The 16,056-nt window shown below is 42.4% G+C and overlaps 1 protein-coding gene across 4 annotated transcripts in view; it reads right to left on the bottom strand.

Annotated features, from left to right (window-relative positions):
- The window catches only part of FEZ1 (fasciculation and elongation protein zeta 1), a 63,833-nt gene that overhangs the window by 30,365 nt on the left and 17,412 nt on the right, over window positions 1-16,056 (bottom strand). For 2 of the 4 annotated variants that reach the window (XM_060787203.2, XM_060787204.2), the window contains exons 3-4: window positions 12,248-12,347; window positions 859-945 (exon numbers count right to left, since the gene is read on the bottom strand). In XM_060787203.2, the coding sequence (XP_060643186.2) occupies window positions 859-945; window positions 12,248-12,347 (187 nt within the window). The remainder of the gene's footprint in view (window positions 1-858; window positions 946-12,247; window positions 12,348-16,056) is intronic. The other 2 variants (XM_060787206.2, XM_060787207.2) reach the window with 1 other exon arrangement.

The following is a 16,056-nucleotide window of genomic DNA, read 5'->3' as shown; positions in this document are numbered from 1 at the left end:
ACTACTACTATCCTACTTAAGCTGCTATCCCCAAAACTGAGTTCTTCAAGTGAATGCAGCAATGGAGTGTCATCGGGACTGTGGTGCAGCTGGCTGGGAATCAGCTGCATTAAGATCACTACTGACCAAAAGGTCATGAGTTCGAAGCCAGCCCAGGGTGGAGTGAGCTTCCAATCAATTTGTGTAGCTTGCTGTCGACCTTTGCAGCCCAAAAGACAGTTGCATCTGTCAAGTAGGAAATTTAGGTACTGCTTATGCAGGGAGGCTAATGCCATAAAGAACTCCAGCAAACATGCAAAGAATGAGGAAGTACTTAATCAGTGTCACAAATGCGCAGGGAAGTGACAGCTCCCCTGGTGGCCAGAATACCCTCATGAAAAAGCTGGAATGTTAAATGTTAAATAGCATCTGTGTCTATATATGTTGTGTGTCTATGGCATTGAATGTTTGCCATGTGTATGTACATTGTAATCCGCCCTGAGTCCCCTGCGGGGTGAGAAGGGCGGAATATAAATACTGTGAATAAATAAATAAATAAACGTCTCCTACTTAGATCCCCTCAAAACTGATGGAAAAATCATCCACCCATGCACTGCTTGTCCACAGGATGGAACTTCTTTGTATCTTGAACTCAGTTTGCAGCATTTAACTAAGCTGAGGACATATGGATAAAGTGGAGTAAGGGAGAAGTTGAGGCATTTTAAAAGCAGCTGAAAAGCTGGGACAATAGAGAATTAATCAGGACTATCTCCGTCAAGTTAGGATACTTGTGGAGAATAGTAGTCATCTGATAGAAAAATGGAATATCCAGAGAATTTCGTATTTTCAATCTGGGAAAAGCCATGGGAGAGCAGGTACCTGATCTGCTGTGAGTAGAGGCTCCTCATTGATACCGGAATCATTTTCACTCTTCTCATTGAGCTCATCCTCCTCCTTCTCGCGGATCTGAAGGAGGGAAAAAAGCCTAAACTTCATGCTGATTCCCTAGGACAGTGGTTCTCAACCTTGCTAATGCCGTGACCCCTTAATGCCATTCCCTATGTTGTGGTGACCCCCAACCATAATATTGTTTTCGTTGCTATTTGATACTAAATACGTTGCTATTTAGTACGGTTATAAATCGTAATGTAAATATCTGATATATTTTCATTCACTGGACTAAATTGAGCACAAATACCCAATATGCCCAAACGTGAATGCTAGTGGTGTTGGGAGGGAGATTGATTTTGTAATTTGGGAGTTGTAGTTGCTGGGATTTATAGTTCACCTATAATCAAAAAGCATTCTGAACTCCACCAGTGATGGATTTAAACTGAACTTGGCACAAAGAATTCGCATGACCAACAGAAAACACTGGAAGGGTTTGGTGGGAGTTCAGAACGCTTTTTGATTTGGGAGCTGTAGTTCACCTATATCCAGAGGAGCACTGTGGACTCAAACAAGGATGGATCTAGACCAAACTTGGCACGAATACTCAGTATGCCCAAATGTGAACACTGGTGGAGTCTGGGGAAAATAGACTTTGACATTTGGGAATTGTAGTTGCTGGGATTTATAGTTCACCTACAATCAAAGAGCGTTCTGAACTCGACCAACAATAGAATTGGGTCAAACTTCCCACACAGAATCCCAATGACCACCAGGAAATACTATGTTTTCTGATGGTCTTTGGCGACCCCTTTGACACCCCCTCACAACCCCCTCAGGGGTCCCGACCCCCAGGTTGAGAAACACTGCCCTAGGAAGAGTGGGTCCCACTTGGATTTCCGGTTCACTCTCTTTTTTAATATTATACACACACACACAATAAAAACAACAGTCCACATAAAACAACAGACACATATAAAATAAAATACATATATGTACTTATTTTATCTAAATTACAAGTATTCCCATTGGATTATAATAACAATAATCTTTATTTACAGCCCGCCCTTTCTCCCCAAGGGGACTCAGGGTGGCTTACAACAATAGAAACCACAATGGCAATTGCTCTCAATATTGCTATCAATAATCTGTGCTGTTTTAGTCTCATTCTGTGCCAATTTAAAAAAATTGTTTCTCAAAATGGATTTTCTCCTTTAAAAAAAGAAAAAAGGGCAGTTCAAATTATCCAAAGCTTTTTCTACATCTAAAAATATTAACACTGCTGGCTTCTTCTTGTGCTGTTTCAAATACTCCACAACATCTAAGATCTCGTGTTACTTTATAGTTGTGTGTTTGGTCAAAATCTGTTTTGTTCTTCATATATAAACTCTTGTAGAATATTCTTAATTATTTTGGTCTAAAACTGAAGTAAATATATAGGAATTATTGTTCAGCAAAGATAGATCTATAACCATAAGTCCTAGTCAGGTCTTAATCTCCTTGGTTATCATCGCTGCTTCTCAAATGCCTTTCTATTGTACAGAAATCTTCCCTTTCTGTCAAATTGCATTGAACAGTGGTTCTCAACCTGTGGGTCCCCAGATGTTTTGACCTTCAACTCCCAGAAATCCGAACAGCTCGTAAACTGGCTGGGATTTCTGGGAGTTGTAGGCCAAAACACCTGGGGACCCACAGGTTGAGAACCAATAGACTAGAACAGTGGTTCTCAACCTTCCTAATACTGTGACCCCTTAATGCAGTTCCTCATGTTGTGGTGACCCCTAACTGTAATTTTGCTAATGTTATGAATCATAATGTAAATATCTGATATGTTTTCATTCACTGGACCAAATTTGGTACAAATACCCAATACGCCCAAATTTGAATACTGGTGGGGTTGGGGGGAGGTTGATTTTGTCATTTGGGAGTTGTAGTTGCTAGGATTTAGGGTTCATTTAAATTCAAAGAACATTCTGAACGCTAATGATGCAACTGAACTTGGCACACAGAACTCCCATGACCAACAGAAAATACTGAAGGGTTTGGTGGGTATTGACCTTCAGTTTGGGAGCTGTAGTTCATCTACATACAGAGAGCACTGTGGATACAAACAATGATGGATCTGGACCAAACTTGGCACGAATACTCAATATGCCCAAATGTGAACACTGGTGGAGTTTGGGGAACTTGACATTTGAGAGTTGTAGTTGCTGGAATTTATATTCACCTGCAATCAAAGAGCATTCTGAAAGATACAGTTGAGCCAAACTTCCCACACAGAACCCCCATGACCAACAGGGTTTTATGATAGTCTTTGGCAACCCCTCTGACAACCCCTCGCAACCCTCCAGGGGCCCCGACCCCCAGGTTGAGAAACACTGGACTAGAATATGTGCTGGTCTATGACTGAAATAAATGATTTGATAATAATAACAAAAACACGCAGCACTTAAACCATCTGATCCAGGAGCTTTACCTATCTTTTAACTTTATGCGCACAATGCCCTTGTTACATCAGCTCCATGGGCTGCCTATTAGGGCTGGGCAACCACGGAAAAATTTGTTTCTAAAATCAATTCGTTGATTTCATTAACCTTAGTTAATGAAAGTGTCTCTTTGTATTGTCGAAGGCTTTCATGGCCGGAATCACTGGGTTGTTGTAGGTTTTTCCGGGCTATATGGCCATGTTCTGGAGGCAATTTTTCTCCTGACGTTTCGCCTGCATCAGGAGAAAAATTGCCTCCAGAACATGGCCATATAGCCCGGAAAAACCTACAACAACCCAGTGATTCCAGCCATGAAAGCCTTCGACAATACAAAGAGACACTTTCATTAACTAAGGTGCACCTACACTGTTTGACATTGCTTTAACTGTTGTGGCTCAATGCTATGGATTAATTGGGATTGTAGTTTGGTGAGACACCAACCCTCTTTGGAAAAGAATGAATGATACATTATTTGTTAGTTTAATGAGTTATCTGCAAGTTCTCTGGCCTGCTACTCAGTACACTGGCAGGGCTGAGGTCTGAAAAAATAACAGGGAACTCTAAGAGGAACTTACCATATTTATTTCATACTAGCTGTACCCACCACGCATTGCTGTGGCCAACCTTCCCTCCCTCTTTCTCTCCTTTCCCTCCTTTCTTCACTCCCTCTTTCCTTCCTTTCCTTTTTTTTCTTTCTTTTTCTCCTTCTTTCCTTCGCTCCCTCTTTCTTTCCTTTCCTTTTTTTCTTTCCTTCTCTCCTTCCTTCCTTCACTACCTCTTTCTTTCCTTCCTCCTTTTTTCTTTTCCTTCCCCTTTTCTCCTTTCTTCCTTCTCTACCTCTTTCCTTCCTTCCTTTGCTCTTTGCTTCCATGTTTCCTTTTCTCTCCTTTCTTTCTTTCTTTCTTTCTTTCTCTCCTTCCTTCCCTCCCTCTTCCCTTTTTCTGCATCATCATTTAGCTTTTAATCACTTAGGTTTTTTGGGTTTTAAAGTCCTTTCCACTGTTTTGTGTGGGGGTTATGAGTGATGGTCACTCGTTGGTCTTTTAGGGGTATAGTGTCCAAATTTCGTGTCAATTTGTCCAGTGGTTTTTGAGCTATGTTAATCCCACAAACGAACATTACATTTTTATTTATATAGATTATCATAGACTATTAGAGTTGAAAGGGACCACATGGACCATCAAGCCCAACCCTGAATACAAAACTAAAGCACTCCTTAGAAATGACAGACTATTCCATTATCAAACAGCTCTTACAGTAATTATGCTCATCTTAATATTGAAGTCAAATCTTTCCTTGACATTTAAATCCATTGTTTCTTGTACAAGCCACTGGAAAAGCAAAGAACAAGCTGGCAACCCCAAAAGCCAGGAAGTCTGCCTCTCCTATTTAGAAAGGTAATCAATATTTCCTCGTCTCGCTGTTTCACTGACTCCAGCAGATTACTTGACTGAATTACTGCAACTGGCTGATGTAACTAACATTATCTGTTTCCTGCAGCTGATATTGCATAACTTCACTGGTCACAGAAGAAGAAATCTCTACTGCAGTGTTTATAAAAAGGCTGCTAAAAGCCATACTATCCACCCTTCACGAGCACATCTCACAAATGACAACTCCAAAAACAACCTCGCCTACATGACCACTGACTCTGAAGAGCAGTAGCATCCTCAGAGTTTTAGACCAAAGAATTAATATTTCCTAGTTCTAGGTTCATATAAGGATCATTAATCTTGGATGTTTGGACATCTATGTTTTCATTCATTCTGGATATAAATGTCCTGTTTCCTCCCTGAAAAAGGCACTAAGAGACTAATAGTAATCAAATGCAGATTTAAAACAGAATTATGTTTCTAAAGATCAGAAAGGAGGTGATACAATTACATACTCTTCAACATGTCACAGATGAAATTGGGACACGTACGGCCGACCAATAGAAATGGCAAAAGTTATTCATGAGGGAGCAAATAAACTTGGAGACATCGAAACAGTTTTCACTTGCCAGAATCTACAGAATCCCCCCTCTCTGCTAAGTGGATTAAATATAAAATACTTTTGGCCACAGTGGGCTACGCTCTTGTTACATCCTGACTAGACTACTGTAATGCGCTCTTTGTGGGGGTTGCCTCTGAAGACTGCTCGGAAACTTCCGCTAGTCCAATGCTCAGCAGCCAGGTTATTTACAGGAGCGGGGTATAGGGAGTGCACAACGCCCTTGTTACACCAGCTCCATTGGCTACCTATTAGCTTCTGAGCACAATTCAAAGTGCTGGTTTTGACCTATAAAGCCCTAAACGGCTCTGGCCCACTTTACCTGTCTGAACGTGTCCCTCTCTATGAACCATCAAGGACTTTAAGATCATCTGGGGAGGCCCTGGTCTCGGTCCCGCCACCATTGCACCCGTGTTTGCTGGGGACGAGAATCATAGAATCAAAGAGTTGGAAGAGACCTCATGGGCCATCCAGTCCAACCTCCTGCCAAGAAGCAGGAATATTGCATTCAAATCACCCCTGACAGATGGCCATCCAGCCTCTGCTTAAAAGCTTCCAAAGAAGGAGCCTCCACCACACTCCGGGCAGAGAGTTCCACTGCTGAACGGCTCTCACAGTCAGGAAGTTCTTCCTCATGTTCAGATGGAATCTCCTCTCTTGTAATTTGAAGCCATTGTTCCGCGTCCTAGTCTCCAAGGAAGCAGAGAGACAGGGCCTTCTCCGTGGTGGCCCCTCAGCTGTGGAACTCCTTCCCTAAATAGGTTAGATCTGCCCCCTCCCTCTTGACTTTTTGTAAGACACTTAAGGCTTGGCTGTGGGAGCAAGCTTTCACAGAATAGACAGTTTTTATTGGCTTGGATGAGATTGTATGGACCACATTTTTTGGACTGATTTGGAGCACATTTTAAACTTGGCAAACTGGTTTTAAATATATATTTATTATCATTTTATGTAATTATGTATTTTATTGGTGTTTTTATATTGTTGGAAACCATCCTGAGTCCCTCTTCAGAGGTCAAGAATAGGACAGGATACAAATGTTATAAATAAATAAATAAATATTTTCGATTCAGTTTGCAGCAATTCAAATAACCTCAGGAGAATTTTTGTACAAATTTTGTACAGATTTCATAGAATCATAGAATCAAAGAATTGGAAGAGACCTCATGGGCCATCCAGTCCAACCCACTGCCAAGAAGCAGGAATATTGCATTCAAATCACCCCTGACAGATGGCCATCCAGCCTCTGTTTAAAAACTTCCAAAGAAGGAGCCTCCACCACACTCTGGGGCAGAGAGTTCCACTGCTGAATGCCTCTCACAGTCAGGAAGTTCTCGTGTTCAGATGGAATCTCCTCTCTTGTAGTTTGAAGCCATTGTTCCACGTCCTAGTCTCCAAGGAAGCAGAAAACAACCTTGCTCCCTCCTCCCTGTGGCTTCCTCTCACATGTTTATACATGGCTATCATATCTCCTCTCAGCCTTCTCTTCTTCAGGCTAAACATGCCCTGCTCCTTAAGCCGCTCCTCATAGGGCTTGTTCTCCAGACCCTTGATCATTTTAGTCGCCCTCCTCTGGACACATTCCAGCTTGTAAATATCTCTCTTGAATTGTGGTGCCCAGAATTGGACACAATATTCCAGGTGTGTTCTAACCAAAGCAGAATAGAGGGGTAGCATTACTTTCCTAGATCTAGACACTATGCTCCTATTGATGCAGGCCAAAATCCCATTGGCTTTTTTTGCCACCACATCACATTGTTGGCTCATGTTTAACTTGTTGTCCACGAGGACTCCAAGATCTTTTTCACGCGTACTGCTCTCGAGCCAGGCGTCACCCATTCTGTATCTTTGCATTTCATTTTTCCTGCCAAAGTGGAGTATCTTGCATTTGTCACTGTTGATTTGTTCTTTTGAATACATGCTAGTATGGAACAAATTGTGGGAAAGACCTCTGCTTAGCTGAAACAAACTAGAGACAAATCAATACATTTCTAGGTACCAACTCATGAAATCAATATCCACACTGATGATCATCACTACTAACAATTCTGCACCCCAGGTTACTAGGATTGAGACTCAAAAACATGACAGGCAGGCATGAAACAGAAAGGATTCCCTGGAAATGAAGACATAATGGTATGTGTGTGTGTGTGTGTGTTTTCTTCCAACTCCATGACTCTGTGATTGTATGATGTACTCCAGCATTCTATTCACACAATGGCTGAGCTGTTGCATATACAGGGAGAGAAATAATGACTGCCAAAATCCTACCAAAAATTATATCACATGTTTCTCAGAACTGTAATATTCCATTGGAGAAATTCTGGATTATCAGAAAGTTTTCACTGTCCACTGAAAACAACATCTGTTATCCATGCTTCCTGGCCTGATTAAATTAGCTCTTCACTCCAGCCAACCCATTAATAATTTAAGACCTAATAAGTTATTGTTGACTGAGCAGAATAAGGAAGCCAGGGGTGAAAGCTACAATTTTCCATGAGACAGCCTACAAAGGTGACACAAATATTATTGTAGGGTTTGGAAACATGGAAGGTGAAAACCGAGAAAGGATCAGATTTCTCTTTTCCATTGGGCTCTAACATGGAGTGAATTTATCTTCAGATTCGGATTTTGAATCCTGGAATGATGAAAGGAGAGATGGACACTTATCTATTGTGTGGCCAAAATAATGTATTTGAGGATCCCACATTGGAATCCCTCCACATTCCAGATGTTTTTGGACTATTAGCTTCTATTCATCCCAGCCTGAAAGTACAATTACATTGCTATATTATACCACTGCTTTTCATTTCAAGAGATTTTATGAAGTGCCTAAAATCTATGGCACTTTCACATTACACAATTACACTATATTCCGTAGTGGGCATGGGACGGAGACTGTGCTAGTTGCCATCACAGATCAGCTTCGCTATAAGATGGATCAAGGCGGATCAGCGCTGCTCGTGTTATTGGACCTCACAGCAGCATTTGATACGGTTGATCACAATCTACTAACCCACCGCCTAGCCATGACTGGGGTTAGGGGGATACCCCTTAAGTGGGTGTCCTGCTTCCTCCAGAATCGGGGACAGCGCGTGTTGAGGGGAGGGATGGTTTCCGAGAGGTCTCCACTAGTATGCAGGGTCCTGCAGGGAGCCATTCTCTCTCCTCTATTATTTAACATCTATATGCGACCACTTGCCTGACTGGTGCAAAGCTTTGGACTTGAGTGCCACCAGTACGCTGATGACACTCAGCTCATTCTGAGGATAGAGGGCCGGCCGGACTCCGTACCCAAAAATTTCCATCAGTGCCTTGAGGCCATTACTGGATGGTTGCATGCCAGCAGGTTGAGGGTGAATCCAGTGAAGACAGAGATCCTTTGGCTGGGCCGTCCGGGTGGGAGGGAGATCCAGCTGCCTACTCTGGATGGCGAGATACTACGTCCATCATCTTCTGTAAAAAGCCTTGGTGTCTTATTGGACCCTCTGCTCACAATGGAGGCCCAGGTCTCTGCTGTGAGCAGATCTGCGTTTTTCCATCTACGTCAGGCTAGGCGAATGGCTCCCTTCCTATCTAGGAACGGCCTGGCTATGGTGATCCAGGCGACGGTCATCTTGAAGCTTGACTACTGTAACGCCCTCTACATTGGCCTTCCTTTGTCAGTGATCTAGAACCTGAAGCTGGTGCAAAATGCGGCAGCTCGTCTTCTCGCCGGAGTGCCAGCGAGGTGTCGTATCACCAGCTGCACTGGCTTCCGATTGAGTACCGGATCACTTTCAAGGTGCTGGTACTACCCTTTAAGGCCTTACATGGTCTGGGGCCGGCGTACCTGAGGGACCGCTTATCCCCCTACCAACCCCAGAGATTACTCTGGTCTGAAGACCAAAATTTGCTTGCAGTCCCCAACATCTGGACTTTTCATTTGTCATCTACTAGGCAGAGAGTTTTCTCGATCGTGGCCCCTTATTTATGGAATGCCTTGCCGGTTGAAACTCGAACCATCCGAGACCTACTTGCTTTTAGGAAAGCCTGTAAAACTTTTCTTTTCCGGCAAGCTTTTGACGGGTGAACAACCCGGACTATGCCTGTTCTCGCTGCCTATTGTTTTGTTATTGTTATTTTTAAAGCTAATTGTATTGCTTTTAATCTGCTTCTGTAAACCGCTCCGAGCCAAATTGGGAGTAGGGGTATACATGTTAAATAAATAAATATACTTTAACTGGCAAGGTTTTGTCCTGTGTAGTCTTGGTATCTGCACTTAGAATTTTCAGGCTGTTGTAGTTCTGCCCATGGAGGTGTCTGATATTACTGTTAACGACAATTCTGGGCCTAAGAATGGGGATCCTGGGTCTGAGATTTTAAGTCCCTAAACTGAGCAATCTGTGTCTCCAAAACATTCCAGAGGATGCAGCGGAGATGATCTCTAGGGAAAGGAGTTCAAAGGCTGAAACTCTAGGTGCCGAGATAATGGTAATGAGTTTGTTGATAGGAGATTTAATTTTAGTAGACTTCAGGCTGATCAACAAAGAATACAAAGTCATGGCACTTATTAGAAAAGAGGCCCACATCTGAATCTCATGTGAAAAGACATTATTTTTTTTGGAGTATATTAGAGAAGCCAGGTGTTTTGCCCAACAGTCTGGTCAACGTTGAGGTTTGAGGATACAACTGTTGTCAAGTCAAGTCTGGTAAGGGATTTATAGTTCCATATTTCCTGTGGCTCATGTTCTATGCTTCCAAGTTTCAAAGTTTTTCCCTGAATCTTGTGTTTTGGATTTATTCTGCTTTTGTATTCCTGGTTTTTGATGCTACTGTTCTACCATGATTTCATGGACTATTTCTTACCTTTAGACATTGCTTTTTTTATACTGTTTGGCTGAACTGCTCTCTCTCTCTCTCTCTCTCTCTCTCTCTCTCTATATATATATATATATATATATAAAAGCCATCCCCTGCCACACGTTGCTGTGGCCCAGTCTGTGTATATGTGTGTGTGTATATATACTTGTGTATATTTATTTTTTAATTCTTTTAATTATTTGTACCCCACCCTTCTCAACCCCTGCAGGGGGACTCATATGTATATATACACATATGGAAATGAGCACCAACCTCCAAAGTTGGACATAACTGGACTTAATGTCAGGGGAAAACCTTTACCTATGTGTATATATTTGTTTATATGTGTATATATGTGGTTTTATTTACAGCTTTTATATTGATTTACAGCTTTTATATTCTGCCCTTCTCACCCCGCAGGGGACTCAGGGCGGATTACAGTGTACACATATATGGCAAACATTCAATGCCAATTTTTGACATACATCATATACAGACATAGACAGAGGCTATTTAACTTTTTCTGGCCGCCAGGGGAGCTGTCGCTTTCATCGTCAGATCTGCGACGCTGATGAAGCACTTCTGCATTCCCCGCATGCTTCCCCGCTGGAATGCTTTGCTGGAGTCTTCTTTATGGCCTCATAAATCAGTTAATTTAGCCTCCCCACACTTTAAGGTGGTACCTTATTTTCCTACTTGACAGATGCAACTGTCTTTCAGGTTGCAAAGGTCGACAACAGGCTACACACAATTGGTTGGAAACCCACTCCAACCCGGGCTGGCTTCGAACTCATGACCTTTTTGGTCAGAGTGATCTTAATGCAGCTGATACTCAGCCTGCTGTGCCATAATCCCGGTGTTTTGCACATGCGTTGTAATGCATTTTTATTTTTTGGCTTTTTAAATCTCTCCCATTGTGTTTTTCAGTGTTTTTATGAGTGATGGTCACTTGATGGCCTGATAGGGGTATTGTGTGCAGTCTTTAGGAGGAGTTTGAAGACGTGGTTGTTCCAGTGTGCCTTTCCCGAATAATGATCCCATAGCACTTTGCCCTCCAAAGCACTTTACATTTTTTAGATCTGCTCGTATGCCCTCCCACAAACGCCACTATCACCTTTTGTCCATGTCCCAGCATTATTTCCATTTTAACTTTACATTTGGCCTTCCCACTGTTTTTAATTGTGTGTTGTCTTATTGATGATGTTGTATATTTTATTGCCTATGTTTTTATTTTAATTGCTTGTACTGTTGTTGTTTTGCTTGTATTTTTGTGTTTGGGCTCGGCCTCATGTAAGCCGCACCGAGTCCCTTGGGGAGATGGTAGCGGGGTACAAATAAAGTATTATTATTATTATTATTATTATTATTATTATTATTATTATTAAGCACAGATGTGTTCCCAGCTCTGGAGTACCACACAGCCAAATAGGTCCAGCACCTAACCAAACTACAAATCCCATAATTACCCAGGTTGCAACCATGGCTGTCTAAATGGAATCACAGCACATTAGTTGTGTACCATGAAAAGTCTCCTACTCTTTCAGCAACACTCCAACAAATCCTGCAAAAACACAAGGGCCTGGTGGGGTCTCATCCACATTCTGCAATGTGCATCCTTTGGATATCAGAGTCACCATTGTTCAAAAGCCCAGCAGTCTCTCCATTGTTCCAAATGTGTCGGGGAGAGGGCGGTACAAACATCGTCAATGTCAGTCTCGGAGGAAAAAATATCCTGGATGACAATGCTTCCTTTTAGATGCACACACCCCAGGCTGTTTTGCTCTCTCTTTCTCTTTATCCAGTTCTCTGTCTTACCAAGAGAAGTTGGCCATAATTCAAGGAGTGCTGGGAAATCTATTCTGCTATCGAGCAAGAACTTCATTCTCACACTGATATTAGTCCTGCTTTGTGGAATAGCGAATAGCCACGATTTTGCATGCATTAATGGAGCTGCTTAATCACTGCCTCCTGTTCAAAGAAATGCTTCTGCATACGTTTGCCAAATATTCAATCTTATGATTCATGGAGGGAAATGGGGAGAAGGGAATCCAGGTAAGTACCTCTGTGTCGGAGATGTTTCCATTTAGCACCTCAATGTTAGGATCTCTCCAGTCCTCGGAGATGGATTGGATGTAATTATCGGTAAGAGCATCCCAAACCCTGGGAGGAGGGAAAAGAAAGCAAGAGTATGTTAATAGAGGAAAGCTGCCTTGACAACAGGGGAGCTCCTCTCCGGGCAATTTTCTCAGCAGGCAGGATTAAAAACAGAGCATGAAGCAAACCAGAAATGACAAAGCTGCTGCGTCCTCTTCTTGCTAAATGACCTGGTTAAAAATAACAAAACCATTTATAACATTTAAGATCAATGTGGCAGTAAAGATAGTAGTTTGACTCTGGAGACCAGGGTTTGATTCCCTGCTCAGCCAAGGAAACCCAATGGGCAAATTGTATTCTCCCAAATTCAGATGAAGGTGATGGCAAACTCCCTCTGCCCAGATCTTGCCAAGAAATCCTCATAACAGAGTTGCCTTATGTTTGCCATATGTCACAAATGATTTTAAGACAAAAAACAAGAAGATCTATTGGGTTGCTGTGAGTTTTCTCGGCTGTTTGGCCATGTTCCAGAAGCATTCTCTTCTGACATTTCATCCACATCTATGGCAGGCATCCTCAGAGGTTGCCTGCCATAGATGTGGGCAAAACGTCATGAGCGAATGTGTCTAGATCTAAGGAAGCATAGTGTCTAGATCTAAGGAAGTAATGCTACCCCTCTATTCTGCTTTAGTTAGACCACATCTGGAATATTGTGTCCAATTCTGGGCACCACAATTCAAGAGAGATATTGACAAGCTGGAATGTGTCCAGAGGAGGGCGACTAAAATGAACAAGGGTCTGGAGAACAAGCCCTATGAGGAGCGGCTTAGGGAACTGGGCATGTTTAGCCTGAAGAAGAGAAGGCTGAGAGGAGATAGAATAGCCATGTATAAATATGTGAGAGGAAGCCACAGGGAGGAGGGAGCAAGCTTGTTTTCTGCTTCCTTGGAGACTAGGACGCGGAACAATGGCTTCAAACTAAAAGAGAGGAGATTCCATCTGAACATGAGGAAGAACTTCCTGACTGTGAGAGCCGTTCAGCAGTGGAACTCTCTGCCTCGGAGTGTGGTGGAGGCTCCTTCTTTGGAAGCTTTTAAGCAGAGGCTGGATGGCCATTTGTCAGGGGTGATTTGAATGCAATATTCCTGCTTCTTGGCAGGGGGTTGGACTGGATGGCCCATGAGGTCTCTTCCAACTCTTTGATTCTTTGATTCTATGATTCTATGATTCTTGAACATGGCCATACAGCCTGGAAAATTTATTTATTGTTTATTTAGAATTTTTGTATACCGGTCTTCTCACCTCCGTGGAGGGACTCAGGCCCGTTTCCAACAATAATATCACAAGCAATGGTTTAAAAACATCACATTCCATAATACACTAACACATTAAAATACCAAAAATACAATCATATAATTACAATGGCCAAGTCGTCACAATAAAATCGTTGTTCATCACCATCCATCCATATAGCCGCGAGTTATTGACTCACTCATCAAATGCTAGTTTCCAGAGCCAGGTTTTCACCTGTTTTCTAAAAGTCAGGAGAGAAGGGGCAGTTCTAATCTCCAGTGGGAGGGAGTTCCAGAGCCGAGGGGCCACCACCGAGAAAGCCCTGTCCCTCGTCCCCACCAGGCACGCTTGCGAGACTGGTGGGACCGAGAGCAGGGCCCCTCCAGAAGATCTTAACAATCTTGGTGGTTCATAGGGGAGAATCCGTTCGGACAGGTAAACTGGGCCGGAGTTGTTTAGCGATTTATAGGTTAACACCAGCACTTTGAATTGTGCTCGGAAGCTAATTGGCAGCCAGTGGAGCTGGCGCAAAAGAGGAGTAGTATGCTTCCTGTATCCCGCTCCTGTTAGTAATCTAACTAACTCACAGCAATCCAGTGATTCCAGCCATGAAAGCCTTCGACAACACAATAAGGTATATTTCTGAAGAAGACCATTATTAACTATGATGCTTCTGAGTATTCATTGCTCTACTGCAGTGTTTCTCAACCTTCCTAATGCCACGACCCTGTAATACACTTCCTCATGTTATGATGATCCCCAACCATAAAATTAGTTTCGTTGCTATTCATAACTGTCATTTTGCTGCTGTTATGAATAGTAATGTAAACATCTAATATGCAGGATGTATTTTCATTCACTGGACCAAATTTGGCTCTAATACCCAATACACCCAAATTTGAATACTGGTAGGATTGGGGGAGGGTATTGATTTTGTCCTGTGGGAATTATATTTGCTGGGATTTATAGTTCACCTACAATCAAAAAGCATTCCAAATTCCACCAACAATGGAATTGAGTCAAACTTGGCACACAGAACTCCCATGACCAACAGAAAATACTGGAAGTGTTTGGTGGGCATTGACCTTGAGTTTTGGAGTTGTAGTTCACCTATATCAAAAGAGGACTGTGGACTCAAACCATGATGGATCTGGACCAAACTTGGCACGAATTCTCCATATACCCAAATGTGAACACTGGTGGAGTTTGGGGAAATGAGACTTGACATTTGGGAGTTGTAGTTGCTGGGATTTATAGTTCGCCTACAATCAAAGAGCATTCTGAACCCTACCAACGACTGAATTGGGCCAAAGTTCCCACACAGAACCTCCATGACCAACAGAAAATACTGTATTTTCTGATGGTCTTTGGTGACCCCTCTGACACCCCCTTGCGACCCCTCCAGGGGTCGCGACCTCTAGGTTGAGAAACACTGCTCTAGTGTCTACTCAGACTATAAGTCCCAAATTTCACAGAATAAACCCATGACAATGAAAGTGGAATAAGAGTACTAGAATTCTGTAGTGTAAATGGGCCTGGTAACAATAGATTGGAAAGACCTGTATTTTAGTTTTCAGATTAGCATCCTGGTAAAATCAATGAAACTAGCTTTTAATCTCCTATATCCCAATCCAGACATAATTATTTCATTCTAATCAGTCTGATACATACACCTGAATATGCATCAGCGCACATAGTGTTTATGGTATGAGCCGATGGGAGCCAGATAGCACAAAGCAAGATTTGACTCTCTTGGGGCAAGTCCCAAATATCTTGATTTCAGCCCTGCTGCCATATTCAGATCCATTTGATGTCTGTTGTTTTCTACCAGAACAGAACCAGCACGATATCGAAATCTAGTAGAGCAAGATATTTGGCATAAATGACTTTTGGAAAGGTAAGGCTTTGCGGAGACATCTTTAGAAGAGTAAACAATGTTTCTATTCAGGGAAAAACACAAACCACATTTCTGGGATCAAGCCAAGAAAAGATGGGGGAGAAACCCTACCAGCTGCAGGGGACTAAACATAAACAGGAGAGTAACAGAAGCAACAGCAGAAAGAACACAAATCCTGGAAAAATCTGTAAAGTAAAATAAAGAGAAAATATTTTTCTGTCCATAAAAGAGATGCTGGATTTCTTTTGGATGTCAACAAATGAAGTTTGCTGATATCTGCCCCAAACCACAGCATTCCAGTCAACTTTGCAGAAATGTTATTCATGTATCATCTCTCTATATAAAACTTAAAGTATGTATATATGTTGGTTGGTTTTGACATTTATACCGCAAAGGCTCCTCCATGGTTTGATGGATCTGAACCAAACTTGGCACATATACCTTTCAATATTCAACTGGAAATAACTGAGGAGTCTGAAGAGGAGGAACCATGCATTTCAGGCCCAGAGCGGAGGGAAAGAAGAAACAAAGTGGATTGGCTGTGGCTATGACACATTGGCTGTGGCTAGGAGCCCCTGGTAGCGC

The sequence above is a fragment of the Anolis sagrei genome, chromosome 7 (genome assembly GCF_037176765.1).
Source record: "Anolis sagrei isolate rAnoSag1 chromosome 7, rAnoSag1.mat, whole genome shotgun sequence".
In the NCBI taxonomy this organism is placed as follows: Eukaryota; Metazoa; Chordata; class Lepidosauria; order Squamata; family Dactyloidae; genus Anolis; species Anolis sagrei.
Note: the sequence above shows the minus strand (reverse complement) of the source record. Positions and strands in the feature narration are given on the sequence as shown.